The sequence below is a fragment of the Diabrotica undecimpunctata genome, chromosome 7 (genome assembly GCF_040954645.1).
Source record: "Diabrotica undecimpunctata isolate CICGRU chromosome 7, icDiaUnde3, whole genome shotgun sequence".
In the NCBI taxonomy this organism is placed as follows: Eukaryota; Metazoa; Arthropoda; class Insecta; order Coleoptera; family Chrysomelidae; genus Diabrotica; species Diabrotica undecimpunctata.
The window spans coordinates 101959493-101987295 of NC_092809.1; the positions used below are offsets into that span (position 1 = coordinate 101959493).

Below are 27803 nucleotides of genomic sequence, written 5' to 3' on the forward strand. Positions count from 1 at the left end.
TAGTGCAGTGTAGGATTTTATTGACGATTTTAAACGAGGTGCAACGATTATTCCAACTCCATGATTGTGTTTAGGGGTATCGTTACCAGAGTAGTACATTGCATGGTCTAGGATATTACATTCTCCCGAGTTGGGCCAATGAGTTTCACTGATACCCATTATATCGATTTTGAGTCTCTTGACTTCTTTTACGATATTATGTGCTTTGCCACTTTCGTACATACTTTTAACGTTCCAGGTGGCGATTTGTAAGCATCTCAATTTAGGTGTTCTTCAAAATTGTTTTATTGTTGCAAGGATTTCGCATGATGTCGACCTGGGAGGCCTTGCATTCTGAGTTTAAGTATCCTCCCTTGCCGGGTCTTGACTTCCGAAGTCCATGATCAGTAACATATTCCTTATCACTACCGAAATCCATGATAATTTTCCTGGGGAAATCCATAGGGATCTTTAATGTAGTGGTTTCCCCTTGCCTTCTACATCCTTATGCCGTTGGCCAAATTTTGGTTCATTCGTCTTCGGAGCCGATTTATCTATTTTATTAAGCCATTTCTTTACACAAGTTGAAATTTCATTTATCAAGTTCACCCCACAAATAGCAATGTTCACGACCATCTGTATTTTCGTGCACTGTATTTCCTCGTATAGTATAGTAATGTACTCTGTGAATGTAGGGTAGATAAGACTTTTTGCAAGTCAAAACTTGCAACAACAGTCGAACTGCCTTCTTTTGCTGATTTTACATCAGAAGTATAAACTTCATAATTGGCAAGTTTTCCTTTTTTTGAGTGCTTTATAAACTTGTTTATCTTCATTAGAGTAACACTTTGCTTCTTCCTTATTTTTTAATTTCCACACAAATAACGCATTTGTCCTTTTTGGGTTTGTGAAAGGCTAAATTGTACTTTTGAAAAACTTGTTTGAATATAAGTTTAGAAACAGTATCTTTTTTATCATTTTCCATGCTTGTAGTATAATCTTTCTAAATTATATTCATATTCAATCTGGAAGGTAAATATGGCTGTGTGCTATTTTTGCGGCAATAGTGAGAAGGTATAGCTGGAAGCGTAGAAATAAAGGTCTCAACTTCATTGATAGATGATCAGGAGTTTTTTTAATCAGGAGTTTTTCCCCTATTATCGGGCTTTGTAGTATTCATTGTTTCATTTTTGTTTGTTAATGTACACAACACTTTTTTTTTATTAGTTCCAAAGTTGCAAGGAAAAATTGTTTACACACTGGCAATGCATTTACTCCTATCTCCATTGTGTATTTATAGGTTTTGGTTCTTTTTTGAGGATATTGAGCATTCTTTCTTCTTCGGAATATTTTAGTTTCACTAACATGTGAGCATATCCAATCTCCTTGCTGCTGTGGATTTAGCTGTGTATTGTAAAACGGGAAAATTGTGTTTTTTTCCTGTTCATAAATGTTTTTGCAACCCAGTTTACAATTGCAATGTAACCTTTTGCACTCTTATAAGGCTGTCCACTTTCATTCTTCAATTTTCTTTGCAATCGTTTATTTATTCCTTTTTTTTATTTTTTTTCCTGTCAATCTCCAATCACTTCTTCTACTTCAAATGGGTCCGAGGTATTCGAAACTTTTAAATCAACTTCCAGCGCTTTTTTTATTTTGCTCGAGTCTATAAACAACAACAGATTCGATGTTGGTAACATAGCACCTTTTAGCATTTCAAGTGTTTATTGGAATATAATTTTTAGAAGTTATAAGGAATCAAGTGAAACTTAGCTCCTTTTTATACAACCAGTTTAAAAAAATTGTTACTTGGCACCAAAAAATTATGAGATTATCTCAACAACCATAAGCAATACACTTGACCCCTTTTTACAGAATAGGTAGAACCTTCGTATAGTTTGTTTCACGAAAAATGGTTGAGTGCTTAATGGTTACCTGAGTTGATCCTATTGTGTATACAAGAATCTCTCAATAAACTACCGAAGTACACAGGGTCGCACTTCAGAAAGTTTGTTATTTAATATATTTCATTGGTAGCTGTGTAATACACGATTATAAAAATTTATTAAATTATTTCATATGGTATTTTTAGGTTGTTCAAGTGAATATACTTGATAATTGAACAATTTTTAACATGAAGAAAGTAGTTTTTTTGTTCTATGTGAATAATTGTAGTATATGGATCTAAATACAGAAAGGTACTTTCCTTCACACTTTTTACAGTCTTAGGACTGTCAGCAAAAAACTGGCGTGTTTAAAAGTTTTTGCTCTTCCTAATCGGATATCGTTAAAAATGTACAGTAATAATAGTTCTATTTACAGTATATACATACAAACGAATACATAATGTACAAAAAATAGATAAATTGAAAAAAAAATGAAGAAAAATATATACAAGTTAATATTTACAAAAAAAAATATCCGAATGAATTTTCTAAATACCTAATTCTGTTCAAGCCCTATCCCTATCCAAACCATGTCTCGTCCAGATAAATTATTGGTCGATCTTCTGTACGGTACTTTCTTATGGAAGTTATATATTCAATACGGCACTTTTGTAAACGATGGGACTCCATAAGCACTTGCCTTTTGTCAATTGTACGATATCTGAAGCCCATTTTAGACAAAATCCTCCAAAGACTAATGCGGCTACAGTTTATTTGTGTATCATCATTAGTAAGCCGTTGTTTTAAAGCATCTAATGTAGGTATCCGTTGCTCTTCGTACATTGTGTAAATGTTTCGTCTTATTAAGTCCGTATCACTTTCGTCAATACATTTGGTAGAACCAGCATTCTTACGCTTCCTTCTTGACTTAATGGGATTTGATGTAATTCTTTTCACTGTGGTTAGAGTTATTTTCGTTAAATCAGATATTTCACTGGCAGCAGTATTAGCAGTAAGTCCTCTTGTAAGTAAAGAACTATATATTGTTTTTACGATTTCTCTAGCGTCAGCAGATAAATGCTTTTTCTTTGATGGAACACTGGAAGAAGCACCATCAATGTTTTTCCATGGACGCCACATAATGCTGTTTTATAGGTATAAATAGGTATAAAACTGGTAACACTTGTAACACTTTCAACTAAATGAAACAAAATGTATATTTAAAAATTTCTCATCGGTTTTATATACTTTTACAAATTATACAGAATAGAGGGAACCTGTATAATTATTCCAGAAAATACTTAACGATCAACAAATTTATTGTGGTCATTAAAAGATCAACCATTGATAGTGAAACTCACTGTTAAAATGTTTATAATTTTATGAAATAAAATGAATTCTAATCGTTTTTATAATTTTATACGATTTTTTAATCGTTTTTATATTACAAGGAATTTATTATACAAACAAGATAACGGCACTCCACAGTAGCTTCAATTTTACGTGAATACTTACCTGCACAACTAATGTTGACTAAGCTGGGGTACTTGCGGTCGGGTTTTATTGCAATCATTAAGCACTCGACCATTTTTCGTGAAATAAACTATACCTATCTTTTTTGCACATAACCACTATTTTAATAAAATGCCACTTGGCACCTTTTTGCAAATCAGCGACGATATTTAAGTTGGGTAACTATTTTAAATGTTTGAAAAATTGGTGGTCGTTGGATTAAAGTATGGGATTCATTCAGTGGCGGATCCAAGGGGGGGGGGGTCACGGGGTTTGTGACCACCCCCAAAACAAAATTAAATATAAATCAAATAATCCTAAAAAAATAATTTAAAACCCATCAACCTTATAAGCAGGAAGTCAAGAGTTGAAATGATTCAAACTCATTTATTCTACGGGTAAGTGTAGAAGAAAGACATCCACGAATTCAGAGTTACGCGATTTTCAAATTTTGTCAATTCGTCATTTGAGTGCCAGAGAATCGTTCGATTATCGATGAGATAGAATTTTCGCCCACACATTATTGCTCATTCAATATACATGACATGACTTTTCGCACGAAATCAGCACATTTTTATTTTGTATTAGGTATTTCTTATCTTCAGTTTTGTCTACGAATTGGTTGTTTGTAATTTGAATGGGTATTATAATTGTTGAGACTGTGTGCTACATTTTATAATTTATCTATAATAAATATCAAAGTGAATATTGTTGTTGCGTCAGCTCTGTCTGATAAGTTAGTGAATACAAATAAAGGAACTGGAGGCTGCTGTCCAAGGTATTTGTGAAACTCGTTGGGTTGAAAGGCATGAAGGTCATCTTCAGTTCCAGGGCGAATCAATTATCAAAATATACAATGATCTTGAAACAATTTCTACGTGGAAAGACAGTAAAATGTCAGCTGATGCATTTTCATTAATGGAAACTATTAGGAGCCCAGAATTTCTCATTTCAATAGTTTGTCTTAGCGATGTTTTAGGTACAACTGTATCACTAGTCGTCTTCTTCAGTCACCAAAATTAAATTTGAATGCTGAATCTGTTTTTAGCAAACTTTACTATGAAGTAAACAAAATAGCTGAACAACTAGACATTGAATTGAAGATGCTTCGTATAGTTTCTCATCAAACCTGTCGTCAAAACCAATCTGCTAACTGTTGCTAAGAAAATTGTTGCTATTTATTAACCCCTTTTAGACAATATCTTAACTGATTTAGAAGAACGACTTTCACCGAAAGTTATGACTCTATTCAATCTTCGAGTTGTTTTACCTAAAACTGATAACACACCAGAAGATGAAGTTGCATTAAAAAAGTTGTTGACGCCTTCCAGGATACTATTGGACCTACTACTTACTGCATATTCCACAGTAGAACAAGAGTTTTCACTGTGGATTCAAAAGTGGAAAAGAGTCGTGCAAAATAATGGAAAACTTCCTGATTGTATTTTAGAAGTATTAGAAAACTGCGATATTCACATGTATCCAAATATCAGAATATTTCTGCAAATATTAATTAGACTGCCAGTCAGTGCAGCAACAGCAGAGCGTTCTACGCTTAAGCGTATTAAGACTTGGATTAGAAATAGAACTTCGGAGGAAAATTTCAATACCGAGTAAAAAAATATTTCACTCACTTGTAGCCTAGTATGCCTAATTATAGAAATAACTATTCTTAAATTATATTATGTTTTTTGTTAAATAAATTAATTTAAATAAAATGCTGTTTACACTTCTTAAGGTTCCTTCTTCATTGCGGAAGGGGGGCTTTACCTATAGAAAATTGCTCTCTATCTTAAGCTGTTCTTAGTATCGAATGTGGGTCCATGCCTGTCCAGTCTCTTACATTCTTCAGCCAGGAGCATTTTCTTCTTCCTGGACCTCTTTTTTTTTCTACTTTTCCTTCCATTATGAGTCGTAGAAAGTTATATTTTTCTCCTCTGTAAATATGTCCTAGATCACTCGTTTTTCTGTTGTTTACAATATTTAGGAGTTCTCTTCATTACTCTCAGCACCTCGTTGTTGGCCACGTGCTCTGTCCACGAAATCATCAGCATCCTTCGAAAAACACACATTTCAAAGGCTTCTATACGCCTCATACTTGTAATTCCGAGAGTCCATATTTCCACTCCGTATAGCAATAAGGAATAAATGAATGTTTTTACAAATTGATATCAGATATCCAACGATAATAAAGAGTTTATTGGGAATGTTTAATACATTCATTACTTACATTGAGTTATTGCATTTAAATTAGTTAACATGGGTTAATACTTATTTATCCTTGGTTTGTTCTTGATTTTGTAGCCATAGGATAGGTGGGTTTAAATGAATTGTCTTTAAAATACCTAGTTTAAATTGACAGTCCTTAATTTTTCAATATTTATATTTTAATAACTTTCCTATGGTTTAATAGTTTTGTGTACTTGATTTTACTGTCATAGAGTATGTGGGATTAAATTTTTTTTCTGGTTTAAGTTTAAAAGCCCTTACTGTTGTATCCTTCTTTGCAGCTGTAGGGTATTTGGGTTTTAAAAATTTCTCATTCGTTTAATACATCGCCTAAAATAATTATTGAGAAAATGGTTGCCTTACATAAGGCACAAATCATATCAATCGTAAAGGTGCAAAAATCTAAATCTTGTATCAAAATCACCCTCAAGACCCATGACCCCCCTGACAAAAGTTTCTGGATCCGCCACTGGATTAATTGTGCCACTATATCTAAGTAACGCAATTTTTCTAAGCTAAAAATCTTGAAGCAAATTACTTCTTTTTGTTTTCTTGGAGTAAAATTCTCGAAATGTAATAAATAACATAATCAATAAATACTTTGAACCTTTGAAAAAATAAAAAAATATTACCTTAATATGAGACACCATATTTCTGTAGCTAAAAAGTATGCCCATATTTCTTCTTGTAAAACGTTTTCGAGTAAGATGATTTCAACTTTTGCGTAAAACATGTCGTGTGTTATAACGGCAGCGCCGATATGTACAACTAAATCATCAAAATTATTTTCTGGCCAAAAAAATTCCTTAAAACCTAAAACAAAAATAAATAAATAAAATTAATTAAAGAATGTTTTCTAATGGCGAAATATATTGTTTCTAAATTCGTTAGAGCCGTAATAACTGTGCCATTTATTATTTAATATACAAAGATTTATATACAGTAAGGTCTTTTTTATGCGAATTATTTTTATGCGGTTTTAAAGTTGTGTGGTTTGTATTTCATCCAAAAATTTCTTTTATTAACTATTATATCCAGATATCAGTAAAGTGAGCGTTTGCAATTCGGAGATTCCCTTCTTACATGATGTCCCTATTACAGTATTGCGAGTTTCGCATTAAAAGGTATAATCTGTTATTGTTTTAAAATCATTTTTCTGGTGGCGCTGCGTCGTTTTATAATAAATTGTTTAAAATTTTGCTGATTCCAAGTTGCAGTATATAAGCAGCACGGTTTTCAGATTGAGACGTTTCAAGCAGTGGCGGCTTTTGGGGGTAGGCAGCATAGGCCGGGCCTACCCAATAATTTTAAGAGCTTTAACATTGAAAAACATATATTCAAAAATTATGTTAATGCATGTAAATAACTTTTAAATATACTAAATTACTCAATATATTAGCGCCCGTTAAAACAACTATGTTATTATATTACCACAGAAAGCATCGAATCTTATTCAGGCATTTTAAATATCATTAATAAGCCCGATTGGAACTGGCCACCCAGCTCACATAAGATCCCCGTACAAAAAGCGTTTGAAGTTAAACAGCTTGCCAGACAACGATTTATATTGTCGCGTTTATGTTTGCTGTTTAGGCACCGGACGATCGGGCCTACGTCGACCATCGTTGTCACTTGTAACGTAATTATCGAATTGTAATATAAATTTTCTTTTAAATTATGATAAAAAAATATGTAACATAATCTATAATTGTAACATATTTTTAAACAAACAACACAATTGCAAACAAGTGCACGGTTGCCCCAATAAATTTTAAAAAATTCTTAAAATTCGAAAAAAAAAAAATCACATTTGCATAATTTCTATATCGCCTGATTGTATGCAACTTATATATGTGAGATTGTTTTATAACTGATACATAAAAATGAGTTTTTATGACGCTTTACCAGGTTGCAGTAATAGTAATGTTGATAGTGAGTGTTTGGACATTGTTGTTTCACTATTGGAATCGCCATTATCTAAAAGAACTGAAATTAATAGAAAGAAATTATTATGAATGAAAGGCCTACTCCAACATTGCGTATTGACCAAAAAGATGGGAAAAAGGTGCGTACTTTTAATTGCTCTTGGTATGATGTCTACAAATGGTTGTCTGGAAGTGTTACGAAAAACAGACTATATTGTTGGCCGTGTTTGTTATTTTCTAATATGAAATGTGTATGGAATTGTGAAGGATACTTTGATTTAAAAAATATGTCTGCCTCCTTAAAAAAAAAAACATTCCATTGCAAGGAACATTTAAGTAATTTCCTGTCCTTTAAGGATGTACAGAAGAGGGCGTTTTCTGTTCGCAACGCAGAAGTTAAAATGAACAGAGAAATCATTAAAAAATTAGTTAGGGGGGGGGGTCATGACCCCGTGTCCCCACCCTCTGGATCCGTCACTGGTTACCACGGCTATATGTTATTTGCTGGCTTGGCCTACCCAAAATTTTACCACACCAGCCGCCACTGGTTTCAAGTGAGTGTCGTAAAGTTTCATTTTTCATTTTTTTTTTTATTTATTTTTTTAAGATTTTATTTGACCAATGGAGAAAACAAACATGAAAGACAATAAATTTCGTTGGAAACGAAAATTGCAATTTTAAATCGCTTATGAAAAGGCGAAGGATCTACGGCAATTAAAAAACATTTTAATTTAGGCGAATCAACTGTAAGATCAATTAAGAAGAATAAAGTTGCTATAAGAAAATCTATAATTTCTGGTACAAAATTAAGCGTCAAATTTTCATCTTCTGGTCTTTTGGCTTTGCCAGTGCCATTAACTTAGGAAAAAAAAATTTTCATCTTACTCCAGGGATGTATTAGAAAAAACAGAAAGAGCCATCGCCATTTGGAGTGAGGAACTAATTCAAAGAAGAATTCCTGTAAGTGGCTATTTAATCCAGGAAAAAACTCTTCAGTTTTATGAGTTAATGAAACAGTCAGAGCCACCAACTTCCACCTCCCAAGCTGGTAAAGCATTTTCAGCTAGCAAAGGATGGATAACCGGATTTATAAAAAGAAATGCACTTCATAATATCAAGATTACAGGAGAGTGCTACAAAGCAGCAAAAATATTTCCACAGGAGCTAGCGAAAATTATTGAAGATGGGGACTATTGTGCCGATCAAGTGTTTAACGCTGATGAAACGGAACTGTATTGGAAAAAATGTCCAATCGTACTTACATCGCAAAGGATGAAAAAACTGCAAGTTGGCATAAGGCAAGTAAAGGTCGAGTAATATTACTTTCGGATTAACATTATTACAAAATTCGGATTCTAATACTAACCATATTGCACTCTCGATGTCGGTGTAATTTACACTGTGTAAATGTTTACTATAGACCTCAGTCTGTCTGCTTTGCTTGTTTCCCTCATTTTCGAAGTATTGTTGATAAGTTGGGTTCGCGTTTTGTGCTTTTTGTACATTACAATATTACATTTATTTTTACAACCATGGGTTCGAAGAAGAAGATGATGTCTATTGAACTAAAACGTGAAATCATTGAAAAATATGAGCAAGGTGTACGACTAACTGACTTGGCGAGGATGTACGGGCGTACCACATCAATGATATGTACCTACTGTACTTTAACGGAAAGAGGTGATAAATGGTATAATGCCAGCTAAGGGCGTTACAATAATTTCTAAGCTCCGGACTTCTCTCTATGAAAAGATGGAGAAACTACTAATGCTGTGGGTAACAGAGAAACAGCTTCAAGGAGGAACCTTAACACAAAGCATCATATGTAAGATTTAGGAAGATTTGCTGAAGCAGATTGTCAGGCATGGTGAGGCAGCAAGTTCGGATGTAAAAGCAGCTGAGGTTTACATCAAAATGTTTTCCGAACTGGTAGAAGCCAAAGGATACATCCCCCAGCAAGTCTTCAACTGTGACGAGACAGGGCTTCTTTGGAAAAAGATGCATCCGAATAGGATTTACATAACGGCAGAGGAGAAGACGATGCCAGGTCACAAACCTATGAAACATAGATTAACTGTAAAATCAAACCTCTTCTAGTGTACCATTCAGAAAATCCCAGAGCCTTTAAGTCACATAAGATTTTTAAAGAAAAACACCAGGAAATTCTTCTTGGAGTGGATAAATCGGGTGTTTGCCCCTTCTGTTAAAAATATCTACAGCAAAACAACCTACCCATGCAAATCCTTCTTGTCCTCGATAATGCCCCTTCTCGCCCACCAAATCTCGAAGATGATTTATTCCAAGAATTCAAGTTTATAAAGATTCTCTACCTACCAGCCAACACCACTCCTATCTTGCAGCACATGGATCAGCAAGTGATTTATAATTTTAAGAAGTTGTATACCAAGCAAATTTTTCGGCGCTGCTTTGAGGTGACGGAGAACACAAACCTTACCCTTCGAGAGTTCTGGAAGGACCACTTTAATATAGTAACATGCCTAAGAATTATTGAGCATGCCTGGCTAGGTGTTACAACAAGGACCTTAACCTCTGCATAGAAGAAGCTGTGGCCTGAGACTGTAGATGAAAGAGCCTGCGAGGGACAGGAACCCGAAGTGTCAGTGGTAGCTGAAATTGTTTCTCTTGGAAAATACATGGCTCTGGAGGTGGATGAAAGAGATGTGAACAAACTTGTCGAGGAACAGTCTCAGAAGCTGACAACCGATGAGTTAGACGAACTACATTCGCAGCAACATCCGGTGGTTCAACGAAAAATTAGTTTTGAAAAGGAGTCATAATTGGAAGACGTTGTCTCTACAAGAGATATAAAGGAGATCCTGGTAATTTGGGAGAAAGTTGCAGAGTTCGTGGATAAAAATCACCGAAAAGTTACAACTCGTCGTGCATCGGTGTTGTTCACCCAAACTTACCTATCACATTTCTGCAATATTCTGAAAAAGAAACAAATCTCCTTGGACAGTTTTTTTTAAACGATCTGCAGATGAAAATGAACAAAGTGTGACGAAAACAGTGAAAACCACTGACGAAAATTAAGCGCTTCCGTAAGCACTTCACTTTTTCTTCTGTTTTTACAGAATATGTCTGTATTTTTTGTTACTTATAAATAAATGTTTCTTTTTTTAAATACGCGCTATCTCAGAGTAAAAACACGTAACAAAAACAACTAACGTGTTTTTTGGGGACTGGAACGGATTAATGACATTTCAGTTAATTTCAATGGGGAAAATTGCTTTGACATACGAGCAAGATTACGGAACGAATTACACTCGTATGTCGAGGTACTACTGTATTTGAATTTGTCCCAATATATAGGTGTTAGAGCTCGTTAGGACGCTTATATCTACATAGTTTGTCTGCTCGATCTTTGCACACGTAATATATTATTCACGAACACTATATCTATTTTCTTCTGAAGGGACCTAAAACCATGAAACTAAACCGACTGTCCGTCCAAAATAGAATACATTAAAAAGACAGCAATTTGATGAAGGTCGGTGATTTATATTATACTGCCAATTTTCATTTTTGTCAAATGTCAAAATGAGATTGTTTTTGGTTATAACTGGTTTATGATGGATATTTAAATTTTTATTCATTTTGGCGCCTAGAAATTTTATTTTTTTAAGAATTATTTCAATTAACATAAAAAATCTTAATTAATTAATACCTAGTTTTCAAGATCTGGAAATTGTCTTACTTACATGGTTTACAGCACTCGAATACTAATCTAATCACAACATCTAATTCTAGTTTCGGATTATTTTCAACCATAACAACACCTTCTAAACAGACATTTAGAACATTAAGAAGTCCAAAAGGGTATTTTTTTAATAAAGATGTCTTATTCTGGAATCCCTAAAAACAAAATTGAACAGTATATACTTTATACACTAACATGACATTTTAATTTCAGTTTCAAAACAAACCCATTTGTCGTCTACGATAGAGTAGAGTAGAGTTTATTTATTTAACTACTTAACAAATACAAACATTGTTTGTAGCAAATCAAAAAAAAATACATAGTATATAAAAATGGAATATAAAACATAACTTAAATATATCACAAACAAGAACACATATTAAACAGAAAAATATTTGTGGCAAAGTTACGGTAAGCAGTTCAGTGGTTGTTCTTCAGTGAGTCATATATTCTTCTGAGCAGTAAAAGCAATGTTTCAGAAGATATTTTTTATAACTTTTTCGAAACTATTACAGCTTAGCTGTTCAATACTTTTTGGTAAAATATTGTAATAGTTATATTAAGGCAATTTTTATCTGAAAGACCTAATCTACAGCGATTTGTTCGTAGGTAGTGACAGTTTCGCCTATTGTGAACGTAGACATTAGACTGCTTTATTAAATGGGCACGTTTTCTGTGAATTTCAGTTAGAACTTGAAATATCAACAGAGTAATTAACGGCATAATTTTGCATAACCCCTGTTAAAGTCCTGATAGCTTTCTTTTTGCATTCTAAAAATTTGAAGTGCATTTGTTCAATTGCCCCATATGATTACACCATAGTTTAGGTGAGAGTGGAGTAAAGAAAAATATGTTATTTTTAATGTTTCAAAGTTGACAACCTTTGCTAGTTGGTGAATAACAAATAATGAGATATAAGCCGACCAGTTCAGTCGATTATCAATGGTTATTCCCAATAGTTGAATAGTCTCTTTGTTATTTGGATCATTGTGTAAATTACTTGCAGATATAACCAAATTTTGCGTTTTATCAGAGTTAAGTTTTATTTTCTGTGTAGCAAACCATGTACTAGATTTAGTAGAAATGACTTCTTCATGAAACATTTTTAAACCATTATTTTTTCCTGATATAAAGTATGGCGTATCATCTGCGAATTGTATGGATTCGTACGAAGATATGAATTTAGGCAAATCGTTGAAATAAATATTAAACAAAAGTGGTCCTAAGATCGAACTTTGTGGGACTCCAGTCAAAAGCCTTTGACAAGTCGCATGCGATTGCCGCGTTCAAGCTCCTCAATAACCTCGCTCACAACATTAAATACCGCGTTCGTAGTAGAACGAGCACTTCTGAATCCATATTGTGAGTTGCTCAAAAGTTGTGAGAGTTAAGTAATTATTTGTCTCAATATAGGAATAAAATTGTTCGGGCCTAACAGCTCAAACAAACAGGTTAACAAGTTAGACGATGGCCGTGAAAGCCTAACGCATTTTGTCAATAAAATTGTTGTTTGATAACCTTTTCAATCACTTTCCCAAAAGTAGAAACAATGTGCCGGTGTAGTTTCCAAGAAGGAGGGGTTCTGAATTGAGTAGGGACTCTTCAGTACTTCTTGGAAAACACACTTGGAGGGAGGTAGTTCTCAACCTCAACACGGCGCGTCCCAATGGCTGATAGGGAACGCCCTACAGATATGTGGGACAGGTGTGAATAAGGCTTTGCCAAATAAACACCCGCGGATCAATTGAGAGCATGGGATAGGGCAGCAGCTGTCATTACAGGATCGGAGCGGTAGAGATAAATCTATTTACCGGTCTGATACTGAATAATCACAGGCGGTAATTATGATTTAACCAGTTGTGATACTGCGAAGTAACCGAACGATTACCGGTAAAAGTAATCCCCCATTTGTTGGTCAACAGCTACGGGTGAAAGAACTGACATGTGGTAGGGCACTTCATTGCCCTGGAGCTGAGAAATTGACTCCAAAGGCGGAAGAGCTAAATTAGCCAACGGCATTGAGATGTGGAAAACCACGGGATGACTACCACATTAAAGATCCGTAAGGATATCCCCAGGACACCACAATGGCCGAAAATTCAAAAGAAACGGCCCTCAGTCCCGGGCACCCCTTAAGAAGTGGGGAGAGGGTGTTAAGAATCCCCCCGGTCAGCCAATAATGTCCCAAAAGTTAAAAGGATCGGTACGTGGAACATTCGAAGCATGTACCAAGCAGGGAAAGCAGCAAATACTATTCAAGAAATGACTCGCCTGAACATAGATATTTTAGGATGCAGTGAAGTTCGATGGCCAAATTCTGGAATAAGAATTATAGATGAACACCATATCTATTATTCTGGAGACGACACAACAAGAAACAGAAATGGCGTAGCGATAATAATAAAAAGGGAAATAGCTAAAGCAGTAATAGGATTTAAGCCAATATCAGACAGAGTTGTGCTATTGAAAATTAACTCAACTCCCTCTAATATAAACATCATTCAGGTCTACGCATCGACATCAGAATCCACTGAAGAAGAAATAGAAAATGTCTATCAGACTCTAGAAGACTCTCTAAAACTGACCAAAAAACATGAACTTACTATTATTATGGGCGATTTCAATGCCAAAATAGGACAAGGTACAGTCGAGAATGTCGTGGGGTCATATGGTCTTGGCATAAGAAACGAAAGAGGAGAAAGACTAATCCAATTCTGCCAAGAGACGGATATGGTTGTAACGAATACACTTTTTAAATTACATCCAAGAAGACTTTATACATTAAAAGCACCCGGTGATACCCCAGGGAAAATCATAAGAAACCAAATTGATTTTATCAACATAAAGGAAAGGTTTACAAATTCTATCACCTCAACAAAAACATATCCAGGTGCAGATGTCTTCTCAGATCATAGTCTATTGGTTGCAAATATTAACATACGACTCATAATAATTCGTAAGAACATGAGTCCCAAGATAGATATAAGACTACTAAAAGAAAATGACACCCAAAAAAAAAAGTAAAAACAGAAATTAATAAGAATTTTGCGAAAATAGTTGAAGACACTAGTAGAGGCATAGAAGGCCAGTGGAACGAAATGAAGACATCTATTGCCACAATTTCGCATGAATATCTAAAATCAAAAAGAGAAAAGAAGCAAGAATGCATGACAGATAAAATATTGCAGATGATGAAAGAGCGAAGAAAATTAAGTTAAAGTTAGAAATGACAACGAATACAAAAAGTTGCATAAGACTATACTAAAGGAGATAAAAGAAGCAAAAGAAGCATGGCTGACGGAGAAATGTATGGAAGTTGAAACACTACAACGAAAACACGACGATTTCCACATGCACAAAAAAAAAGGTACAGAATACCAGAAAACAACGCAATTCAGGCATAGTTGTAGTCATTGAAGGCCAAATTTTGACTACCATCGAAGATAAATTACGAAGATGAAAAGAATATATGCAAGAATTATTCGACTAAAATAAACAATCCCTACGGCCCAGAAATAACAAACGAAGAAGTAACTATGGCCATTAAGCGGATTAAAGATTGGAAATCACCATGACCTGATGAGGTGCATGGTGAAATTTTAAAGCTATTAGAGGCACATCAAATCACAGCCCTTACGAAGCTATTCAACAACAAAAGACTGGCTACTATCAATACTCATTCCACTTCCTAAAAAAGCCAACGCTAGAAAATGTGAAGAACATAGATTAGTTAGTTTGATGAGCCATGTACTTAAAGTACTCCTTACTATCATTCACGCGCGCATATATACCAAGTTAGAACAACACCTGAGTGAAGTTCAATTTGGATTCAGAGTAGGACTCGGAACGAGGGAAGCACTTTTTAGTTTGAAGTTCTAATACAGCGAGCCAGGGATGTCAACTGCGATGTGAAGGCATGGGTAACTAATCCCACATGGAAAACTAATCAATATTTTAAAAACATCAGGACTCGATGGTAAGGATATAAGACTGATCTCAAACTTATATCTCCAACAAAAAGCAACGGTACGATTAGAAAATGAACTGTCCGAGATCTTCACAGTCGAAAAAGGAGTTAGACAGGGTTGCATATTGTCACCGGCATTATTTAACATATACTCTGAAAACATCTTTAGAGAGGCCTTGGACGAATCAGAAGATGGGATTGGTGTAAATGACCAACTTATAAACATTAGATATGCAGACGATACAGTGTTGCTGGCAGATAGTGCGCAGGGGCTCCAAAGCATGATAGATAACGTTGTAGAAGCATGTAACAAATACGGCCTAAAACTAAATTGCAAGAAGACAAAAATAATGATCATTAGTAATAACATCGGCATAAACGCCCAAATTACAATTAACGATACACCGTTAGAAAGAGTGGAAAAAATATGCTATTTGGGCTGCAATATTAAGGATACTTGGGATCACAGCTACGAAATAAAAACTCGTATTGAAAAAGCCATAAGCTATTTCAACAGCCTTAGGAAGTTTCTCTGCAACTTATCTTTAAGTATCAGTATACGCATAAGAATTCTCAGATGTTACGTCTTTAGTGTCCTCTATGGAGTAGAAAGCTGGAGCCTTACAGAAGATGCCACAAAACGTTTGGAGGCATTTGAAATGTGGTGCTACCGACGTATGTTGAGGGTCTTATATATGCACCACACAAGTAACATAACTATTCTCCAGAGGCTAAGAAAAAACAAAGAAATTATTAACACCATAATAAACAAAAAATTGGCTTACTTCGGCCACATCATGCGTAATGATAAATACCGACTTCTAAAGTTGATTCTAAAGGACAAGATTGAGGGTAAGAGAGGCCCTGGACGTAGACGTATATCCTGGCTGGCCAATCTTAGGAAATGGACTGGTCTAACGTCAACTGATCTATTTCGAGCTGCTGTGAATAGAATAAGATGGGTTAATGTGGTCACCAACATCCCTAGAAGATAGGCACATTTAGAAGAAGAAACAATGCGCTTATGGGTCAGTAATTGTCAGTTTTTGAAGAATCACCTTTTTTGTAGATAGGTAGTACTTTTGAGTATTTTAGTACTTCTGGAAATACTCCAGAGATAGAGTTAAATAGTGTAGATAGTGTTAAAACTATTTGGTAAGTTTCTTTTAAAATTTTGCTATTAATTTCGTGAACGTCCCTACAACTAGAATTATTAAGAGACTTTATTAATTGAGAGACCTCTTCTTCCAAAACGGGACGAAAAAAAAAGGACTTGCTCGGAGAAGGATAATTTCTATAATTGAAGATGACATCGACATTAATAGTGGGAAGAGATGTAATTTAGGTGGTTAAAGGCTGGTAAGGGGTGTTGGGGGCGACATGAAGCTGCCGATGCTTTTGTCCTAACAGAACGCTAAGAAATGCCCAGCTCTGTCAGCAAATCCTACTCTCACGTCCACGAAGACATACCACGTCGCGTAACCACTGGGTGCATGGCGTACAATGGGAGTGCGTTATATAGCAGACGAGAGAGGGTAAAAGGCGAGTTTCTGGCGCCTAAAAACTGGAACATATCGGCTAGGGGAATGAACCCCAACAGAAAATTCGGTCCTCCAAGGATGGGGGTTAAGTCGTAAGGCCAGCGACCTTACACTTGTGAAAATTCTACAGTGTTAAAATACCCAATGAGCCTCGGTTACCGGACGGAAATTACAGTAGACGAAAACCACCTTATTTAAAATCTATTTGGACAGATCCTTAGTGAAATGGGTAAAAAAATGTAGAAACATGGGAATAACGGTTAAAGAAAACAAGCTATATACACTTTTCTTTGCGGATGACCAGGTAGTAATTGCCGAAGACAGCTACGATCTTAGCTATATGGTAAGAAAACTGCAAGAAGAATATGAGGTGGCAGGTCTAAACATGAATATGACAAAATGTGAATATCTCTCAGTGGTAACAGATGAAATATGTGACTTAGTCTTGAAAGACGACAAAATCAAAAGCGTGCAATCCTGCAAATATTTGGGGGTCATTTTCAACAAGAAAGGAAATAGCGCAGATGAAATCAGGGAAAGAATAAACAAGGGCAGAGCAGCGACCCGTGCCTTAAACTCTCTTCTCTGGAAAAAACAATTCGACGAGAAACCAAAAAACACATTTACGGTAGTATAGTCCAAAGTATTACACTTTACGGTTCGGAAGTATGGGACGTCACCAAAGCTAATAGAAACAAACTTATGACGACAGAAATGGATTATCTGAGACGAAGCTGCGGTAGATCGAAACTGGAGAGAGTTAGAAACGAACAAATAAGAAACGAAATGAAAATGGAGCGAAATATCAATGTTGACATAGAAAGAAAACAATTAATCTGATTCGGACATGTTAAAAGAATGCCAGAGTACAGATGGTCTAGAAGAGTACTGGAATGGATCCCTCCTGAAAGAAGAAAGAGAGGACGACCACGGAGAAGTTGGCGCAACGATATTGATGAAGCAATGGCGGCGAGAGATTTAGAAGAGGCAACTGCATATGACAGAAAAAGATGGAAATTGGGGATGGAGAAGCGGCGAAAGCCGTAATAAATCCGTTATTATATATTTATATATAGAGATGTAATTATATTCTCTGCAATTGTAGTAAAAAATTGATTTATTTCGTCTGGAGGTAGATCAGGTTGTGTTGTTGAACCGAACTGAATCTTGTGTTGTTTCTTTCTCAATTTACTATTTTCCAGAAGGCTCTAGGTTTATTATTGGAATTGGTAATAAAATTAGAGTAAGCTGAATTTTTATCAATTTGTAATTGCCGATTATATTCAAATTTTTGTTGTTTATATACTTTGAACAAATCGGGATCCTTAGTCACATCTGCAATGTGTTTAATAAGAGAAATATTAGATCTGTAAGACCTTAATTCATTATTAAACCATTGCACGGGTGTTTTTTCAGCAGTGTGTCGTAGTTTTTTAGTGGAAAATGCTTTAATATTAAGTTGCTAAAAGTTTCGGTAAGACTGTCAAAGTTGTTTGCAAAGTCGAAATACAGGGCGAACAATCACAGGCATTTGAAACGCATGTTAAGCTGCGACAGGGAGATGCACTGGCGTGTCTCCTTTTCATCATAGCTTTATAAAAGGCGGCCAGGGATGCCCAAATAGACAGCAGAAGAAACATTTTTAATAAATCATCCCAAATTTTGGCATATGCAGATGATGTTGATCTAGTTGCCCGCACAACACGCAAGCTAGAAGAAATGTATACCGCCTTATCAAACGCCTCAAAAAATATGGGCCTGCAAGTAAATCAAGATAAAACTAAGATAATGGCATCAACACCCAACAATAGAGCCAGAAACATCGGCCACAAATTCACGGTTGATAATTCTACCTTTGAAGTGGTGGACAAATTCACATACTTAGGCTCCCTGATCACCAAGGAGAACGTCATGACGGAAGAAATCAAGCGAAGAATAATCCTAGCAAACAAATGCTATTTTGGACTGAGTAGACATATGAGAAGCAGAAACTTAAGCCAAAAAACAAAAATAACCATATACAAAACCCTTCTACAACCAGTGTTGACATATGGGTCGGAGACATGGACCATTTCCAAGGCAGATGAAAATCTCCTGCTTATATTTGAACGAAGGATCCTGAGAAGAATATTTGGTGGCATCTGTGAAAATGGTGTTTGGAGAAGGAGGTACAACTACGAGATATATCACAGATATAAACATATATTTGGTGGTAAAGACGTAGTATCCTTTATAAAAATAGGAAGACTAAGATGGGCAGGACATCTGGCAAGATCACAGCAGAACAACCCTCCTAGAAGAATCCTTATGTCACAACCTGTGGGAAGTAGAAGTAGGGGTAGACCAAAACTCAGATGGAAGGATGGTGTAGCTGAGGATGGTAGACAAATAGGCGCAGCAAACTGGCAACAGTTGGCAATGGATAGAACTGACTGGCGTAATAGACTTGGGAAGGTCGAGGCTCTTTTATAGGGCTGTAGCACCAATGATGATGATGATGAAGACTGTCAAAAAATCAGGATCATTATTAATATCATAGAAAAAGTCCATCTTTGTACTAGCTAGCGCACTTTTAAGCTTATGTAAACGCTTATGTAAATACGTCCATTATGTAGATATTTTCAGAAAAATTTGTCATAATGTTGTCGATGAAACTGCTGGACTGGGACGTGATTCTAGTATAATCATTTATAGTTACTTTTAGACCAAAAGATGTTAATAGATTTTTATTATCACAAGAGGGGTCAGATTCAATTTTAAAATTTATATTAAAATCACTAAGTATGATCAGTCTGTCTGCTTTGCTAAACAAGGACGTTATGACATTCCAAAATTTACCAAAAACAAGCGGTATAGCCATGGAAGCTCATTTGAAATTCTTTTAAAATAAATCATTAAAACATTCTACAGAGAGAAAAATAATGCCGAATGGAAAATAAACGATATGTCATATACAATATACAAGATATTAGGATGGATTCAAAAGTGTATAGCCTACTAGCCTACTAGTTAGATCAATTGGTCCCTCTTTGAACTTGCTTGAACTTCAAGACCTCTAGATCTTTCAAAACGTTTGTCTTATCTTGCTGTGCAAATCATACCTCAACAGCTTGTGTCATCTCATCTTTAAAAAAAAATGTATGATTTTTAAGACTTTTCTTCAGTTTAGAAAAGACATGATTGAGGAATACATCGTATGCTTATAAAATTATATTACGTAAATAACTTTAAAGAACGATTACTGTTACCTGCAAAAATTGTTCGTCCTGCATAAATTTCCAAACGAATGGTTTCATGTGAGCAAATATGGTATCATCTATTAATTGGATAATTTCAAGGGGATACTCCAACATTGAAAATCTATGCGAAGTAAAACTAAAAATTTTAAAATGATATAATACTCCATAAACTCCTGGGTGCTATTTTTCAACTGGAATATTTGGGGGAAGCCAATAGGGGCTTACCATCTTGTGGTACTTTCCGCCGGGAACTTTCCCACTTTCAGCGTAAAAAAATCCTTATTACCTGTATATAGAGCAGCAGAATTCCATGATCATGTCGACATTTTTTTCTTTACAATCCCAAAATATATCTAATAATTTCAAAATCACTTTGATCAAAAATCCAGTTAACTTTATGATTTGCGGTGTCGAAGGGTCTACTGTTTCCTAAAAAAAAACAGCGTAAAGGAACTCGTTTTGGAATTGTGCAGAAAATTTGTGAAAAAAAAACAGAAATAGGAAAAGCTATTGATATGATTGTTTGTCAAACTGTAAGTAATGTTATATTTATATTAAAGTTCATTTTATTTATTGTAGAGGTATATTTTAAAAAATGTGTGTTATTTATTCATTTATTGGAAAATTGTTGTTCAATAGAAGCAATTTTACTGTTGTACTTACACTGTTAGCTATCGAGCTTCGACGTTAACCGTCGAAGCTCGATAGCTATCAACCGGTAGAGCAGGCAGGATTCCGAAAAGGTTACAGTACAGCGGATCATCTTCTTACAGTCAGAACTCTAATAGAGAAAGCCAATGAATATCACTTAAACTTATATATTGGCTTCGTTGATTATGAAAAGGCATTCGACTCCATAGAACTTTGGGCAATAGAGAGAGCTATGAACAACTGCAGGATAGACTCCCGATACAGAATGCTCATACACAATATTTACAAGAAAGCTACAATGAAAATACAAATTGATGCGAAAACCAAAGCTATACCAATCAACAGAGGAGTTCGCCAGGGAGATGTTATCTCACCAAACCTATTAACACTTGGACTTGAAGACGTGCTCAAAGGCATTAACTGGGCAGATAAGGGAGTAAAGGTTAATGGAAGAAAACTGAGTCATTTAAGATATGCTGATGACATTGTAATATTCGCTACAAGTTTCGAAGGACTACAGACCATGATGACGCAACTATTTCAAACTTCGGAAAAAGTAGGTCTTAAGATGAACTTGGAAAAAACAAAAATAATGACAAATACACCGAACATTCCAGAAATAACATTGAACGACATAAATTTAGAAACAGTATGCGAATACCTGGGACAGATAATGAAAATTAACAAAGAAAATCAAACTGCCGAAATTACCAGAAGAATAAGGTTAGCGTGGGCAGGATTTGGAAAACTGAGTTGGATCTTGAAAAGCTCTAAAATAGAACAGTATTTGAAAACCAGAATTTACGATCAATGTATCCTCCCTATACTCACGTATGGTTCACAGACGTGGACACTCACCAAGTCCAATATGGATAAAATAGTAAAAGCACAAAGAGCGATGGAAAGATCAATGCTCGGGGTGAGACTTATAGACAAAAAAACAAACAAATGGATTAGAAGCAAAACGAAAGTAAAAGACGCAGGAGAACATGCTACCAAATTAAAATGGAGCTTCGCAGGACACAATGCCCGACTGAAGGATAAGAGATGGAACCACGAAATACAACAGTGGAGGCCATGGTTAGGAAAGAGAAGCAGAGGAAGACCACAAATGAAATGGGCTGATGATATTAAGAAGATCGGAGGACACAACTGGAAGCAAGTGGCGCAAAATAGAAGACACTGGATTGATTTGGGGGAGGCCTATGTCCAAAGTTGGATTACTTAAGGCTGAAGAAGAAGAAGAAGAACTTACACTGTTACATATTTCGCCATCTACTAGTCAGAAAAAAAAGTAAACATTAGTTGTTTTCCCAATATAGGTTACAGAGTAGATGTTAGAAGGTAACTGTTTATCATAACATTAGAAATTTATAGCCGCTTGGCGGTAAAGGGTGATTAGTTTGGTGCTATGTTTTCTTAGGTTATATTATAGTTCACCGGTTGCATTTTAGGAGAGTTTGTAGGACTTTTTCGACTTATTTTGAAAAATCTTTTGTAGTGTTCAACTAGTACGGCTTCTAAATATCAAACGGTGATATAAATAGTATTAAATTTTATACTGGTGAGTATTTTGAAGGTCCTTGATTATTGCGTATGATATAATAATACGCTGGACAATCGTAGTAACTAATCAATATTGTTTCTGTTTTAGAAAAAGGACGAAAAAATACGATCCTAATAAAATCAAAGATGCAGAGGAATTGTTAAAAATATATGAGAGTTTAGAAGATGACGATACTTTGGTTTAGGAAATTGACCAGTGTAACGAAGTTCAACTCACGTTGCATTATCCAAATGACGGAAATGATTCTGACAGAGATGATGCCGGAAGTGATGAGGAAGACCAGTTCAATTACACTTTTCAAGGTATTGGCCAAGGTACAATATCTCAAAGAGAAACTCACGAATCAGGTAACAAAAGAAAAAGGAGGTTGCAGAAAATTCACAAGATTCTGAAAACAGAAAAATCTATGAAAAAATAACGATCGTAAGTGGGATGAAAAAAAAACTGGAAAAAGGACCCATAAATGATATTTTCAAAAACAATATGGAACCCCATATATTAAATAAATGGAAACATCAAAATTTGAAGCCAATCGATGTGTTTAAATTATTTTTTGATGAAAAATTCATGGACTATCTTTGTAAAGAAACGGTAAAGTACGCTTCACAAAAATCTTGCCCTTTCTCTTTGTCCGTTGATGATTTACATAAATACTTTGGCATCTTCATTCTCTCTGGATACCACCCATTGCCTTCCAGGAGAATGTATTGGGAATGTTGAGGGGACTATCACTCACATCTAATTAGTAATACTATGAGTCGAAACAGATTCATAGATTTTCACACTTTAACGATAACACGTTGTACCAACAAACCAATAAAACATTCAAAGTTCAACCCCTAACTGACCATCTAAATGAACGTTTTCATCATTACCTGCAGCCAGTGAAGTTTCACAGTGGACGAAGCCATGGAGCCTTATTATGGACATCATTCAATGAAGCAGTTTATTTGAGGAAAACCCATCCGTTACGGATATAAATTCTGGTGCGTTACGACCAATAAAGGTTTTCTTGCAAAATTTCATCCCTATACTGGAAGTGGAGATAACTTACAGGGCAACTCGTTAGGAAGCACCGTAACCGAAAAGCTGTGTACACGGTTTTTAACACAAGAATCTGTTATCTATATTGATAATTTTTTTACATCTTTACCTTTACTGAAAAGGTTGAGAGATCAAAAGATACACTGTATCGGCACAATTATAAAAGACAGAATTCAAAGAGCCCCACTCAAAGAAATAAAAAAAAAATTCGTGGAACTTCCCACGCTCTACACAGCTAAGAACATCAGCTCACTCTTGTTCGCTGGAATGACAATAATGAGGTTACTATGGCAACTAATATTTCACCTCTTGAAATATTGACTATAGGAAACTGTAACAGATGGTCTTGAAGAGACAGAAAAATTATAGCGGTCCCTCAACCAAACGTTTTGCAAATATATAACAAGGGAATGGGTGGTGCAGACTTATTCGATAAGCAAAGAGGTTTATATAGGATTTGAATTTGATTTAAAAGATGGTATTGGGCGATATTTAGATTCTGCTTGAATGGCGCAATAGTCAACATGTGGCTTCTTTACCGCAACATTGAGGCAATTTCTTTATTAGAATTTTACAGGCGAATTGTGAAGGCCCTGCTGACAGCTCCTGATATACCAACGTCACGGGGAGTACGTCCAAAATCTTCAAAACATGTTGCTGACGAAATTCGTTTGGATAATGTGGGTCATTTGAAGGACAAAATTGAAAAACAACGAAGGTGCGGCAAATGTGGCAAGTCTACCAAATATTGATGTATTTCATCCCGAGCAATGTTTGTCAAATATCACATGTAAAAATTTTAAAATAAATAATAATTTATGAAATATTGTGTCCTTCATTGCCTAGCGCATTATATATCATATTTCAAAAAAAAGACAGTTACAAAGAAAAAAAATTTAAATATTGCACATTGCTATTAAAAACAACCTCTCTTTATTTCATTTTGAAGTTTTGATTTCGTTTTTATAAAAATTTAATTTTGGGCATTAATGGGTTAAGTGGAGCCACCAATTTTAGTCTTTGGATTTTGGATCCCGCTCCAAAACTGTAGATCAGTTAGATGTACAGTGATATTAAGTTTTGTAAAACCAATACCGATAAACCAATAATATATTATTGACGTGAGACAAGAGTAACGACCATTTCTTTACTCTTTGTATTTGAATTAAATTTTATTTATGTGTCTACCAATACTTACAGGGTCATTTAAGGAAGATAAATTATCATAAATGATTGAAGCTAGACAACCTATGGGTTTCGTCAAGTCCAATTGATCTTTCAATATATCCAGAAATTTCTGAACAATTCCTATATATCCTTTCCAATTTGTTGCTAGTAGCTTTACGTTAAGGAAAAACAAATTCTGGCTAATTTTGCATAAATTATCTAAAACTATAAAATAAGAATATTATTTTTAATGCTTATTTTACAAGTAACTAAACATAAAATTGATCACAGTATTTTATAATCATAGATTACTAATGAAAAATTGGAATATATTATTATTAAATTACATATATTGTAGAATGCTTTAAATGACGTTCGATATCGCACTTTTTTTTACAACCGACTGGGTGCCGTTTTAGTAAGATAAAAATTTTAGTTGGGAAACAGTTTGAGTTTCCTGTAATTTAATTCTTTTGAAAAGTGATGTGGCGTCCGTGGGACAATGTGGTTGAGAATATGGAGTACAATAACAACACTGATTTTTTAGAAAGTGCCAGTGCCGGTGCCAATGTAATTCTTGAAAAAAAGTGACCGTAAAGAAGATTCAAATACAATTAAATGTTGACACAGCAAAAAGATAAACATATAATTCATATTTCTTAACAAACCGCGTATATGAGTGAAAAAAATTAATATCTGATGATTGTATTCTAGGTTTGAGATCATTTAGAGCTTTTTATCAAAAATAACTTTTTTTCATAAAACTAAGAACAAAATAGTTTTCCATATGGTGCAAACTCAATTGGAAAATATCAAGATATCAAATTGATACTATAGTATATTATAAAAAGAACTAAAAATAATAACTAACAACAGAGTCAAAGAAACAATGGGAATTAAAGAAACAATCACAGAAGACATCAAAGTTAAGCAGCTGGTATGGTATGAATAGAATAAGATGAAGGCAAAAAATTGATAAAGAAGTAAGAGAACAGGTATGGAGTGAAACAGTCATGGAGGAAATGAAATAATGTATCGAGGTGCAGGTTGGTAACTGGAAAATATCAAGAAATGTTGCGATACATATAGAAGATATCACGTTCATGTAAAACCTAAATGTACATTTTATTATTAAATAAACAACAACAAAAATTACCTTGTAACAAAATCTTTTTTTCCATATCATCTTCTAATGCTTCAGAAACTACAACACTGGTATCAAAAATCTGAAGGTACATAGAATGAACTTCTTGCATTACTTTAAATATGTTTAACAAGTCTTCATTAAAATTCACTTTATATGTTTCAGAACTAAAATATAATTAAAATATTTATGAATGGAGAAGAATTTTTATGTCAATTTTTACTGGAATTCAGTTTTTTGTGGCGTTATAATCAGTTAGCCATTTTATATGCTTCAAAAACCTCTGATGTCATTGTTTACTTTTAAAAGGCAATACAGTTTTAGGTAATTCGGTTTTTGAAGTAAGTAGAATGGCTAACTGATAATGCAACAAAAAAGAGAAATGAAGCTAAAAAGAGAATACAAACAATACTGATTCTTCTTTATACCATATATTTATAAGAATATTACCTGTTCCTGCAATGATCATATGTTGATGATATTATCTGAATTGATGTTATAGCTGTATATTTAATATCTACTAAACAAATTTTATCTTGTGCAGCAAAAAAATCCAAAATTTCTTTTAATATATGAATAAATTCCAAGAGTAACTGAAAATTAAATAATAGTGTACATAAATTATATATTTCTGATATATAAAATAAATTAGCCTCTTAGAGAGCTGTGAGACCTTGTCATGGTGGAGGGACACTTTAGATAAGGTTGTGGTCACTAATTCTGTGAAGTGAGCATGACCCAGTGAAAGCACTGAAATCACAAGGTATATATATATATATATATATATATATATAATAAGCAATTTCAATGCAAAAGTAGGAATGGGAGAAGCAAGAAAGAAGTTCATAGAAATCTACCCAAGATCCTCTCTCAAACAGATAGTGATAAATCAAATCAAAATTATAGTCAAAAGATACTTTCAAAATAATGTGACATCATAAGAGTAATAAGACATACTAATTATGTTAAATTATAAACTTTTAATTAACTATATCTCAGAATTTGCTAACTTCCAGAGAGTAAAATACTTACCCCTAAATTTTGCTTTAATATATTTAGAACAAAGTCATCTTCACATGTATCAGATAACAAAAAATTATCATCAATTGCCTAAAATTAAATTAAACAGATTTATAAAATAATTTATTATGATAGATTGTTATAACGTTTAAGTATACTTTACTAGATATTTACCTTTTGTAAAGTACTTTTTAATGCTGGCATGATCCATTGGAGTAATTTTTCATCCACTTCAGTGACATGGAAACTTGATAAGTATCTAAGGCATGTTTTAATATGTTCTAAAATTTTTGAGCTTTCAGTTTCAGCTTCTAGTTCTCTGTATTGAATTTGTTAAGGAAAATATGTAAAAAATAATAAAAAAACAAATTAAAAATAAAAGTCGAAAATTTAAAGGGAATTTATTTGTAAAATAAAAATGAATGACAACAGAGGAGGACAATTAAGTAGTGTCAATCTGTTAACCACTTTAAAGAAGACACATTCGTAGAAATTTATCTAATAAAAGTCCATGGGTGAAAAATAGAATGATGTAAGTAAAACTAAGATCACAAAATTACCAGGAAAAATTTTAGAGAAATATAAAGAATATGAGAAAAACAGTACACTGAGCCCTTTAATACATTTTTATACATTAAGAATAAAATAGATTTTCGAAGATAGTTGTACATCAGCAGTAATGAAAACTGTTCAGTTATCATAATTTATTTAATTAATTTTAACCACAGATATTTTATAAACTTATAAAAAATTAAAGAACAATAATTGGTGTCCTGACGAGCCAGAGGAAGACCAAAACTTAGGTATCAAGATAACATAGAGGATGATCTAAAATCCATCGGAGTTAAAGCATGAAGAAGAGTTGCTAGAGACGGGGGCGAATGGAAGATTGTTCTGAAGAAGGCTTTGGCTCATAACGAGCTGTAATGCCACTGATGATGATGAATTGGTGTCCTGAAATAGACTTTTTAAAAGGATATTATTACTCCAGCGATATTTTTATCTCTTTCCCTGAGTAAATCTGTTGAAGTATCATTCTGGTCATCCATTTTAATGCATTAAGTGAAGGAAATTAATATATTATTTTTGTCTTATAAACATATTTAGATATAAAACTTGTATATAAACAAACACCTTAGAAACTTTGAAACTTTTAAATATGAAATGATATGACATATAACAATTAATGTCAAAGTCAACAAAAAATCTTA

General features: G+C 34.2%; 1 protein-coding gene across 1 annotated transcript in view; it reads right to left on the reverse strand.

Moving 5' to 3' along the window:
* Nucleotides 1–27803, reverse strand: part of LOC140445662 (uncharacterized) — a 106256-nt gene extending 78453 nt beyond the window's left edge. Inside the window, exons 1-10 of the mRNA XM_072537899.1 lie at nt 27572–27803; nt 26767–26912; nt 26605–26682; nt 26023–26165; nt 25585–25739; nt 24460–24653; nt 20286–20428; nt 20009–20135; nt 11254–11407; nt 6239–6419 (exon numbers count right to left, since the gene is read on the reverse strand). Of these exons, the coding sequence (XP_072394000.1) occupies nt 6239–6419; nt 11254–11407; nt 20009–20135; nt 20286–20428; nt 24460–24653; nt 25585–25739; nt 26023–26165; nt 26605–26682; nt 26767–26912; nt 27572–27641 (1391 nt within the window). The 5' untranslated portion in view covers nt 27642–27803. The remainder of the gene's footprint in view (nt 1–6238; nt 6420–11253; nt 11408–20008; nt 20136–20285; nt 20429–24459; nt 24654–25584; nt 25740–26022; nt 26166–26604; nt 26683–26766; nt 26913–27571) is intronic.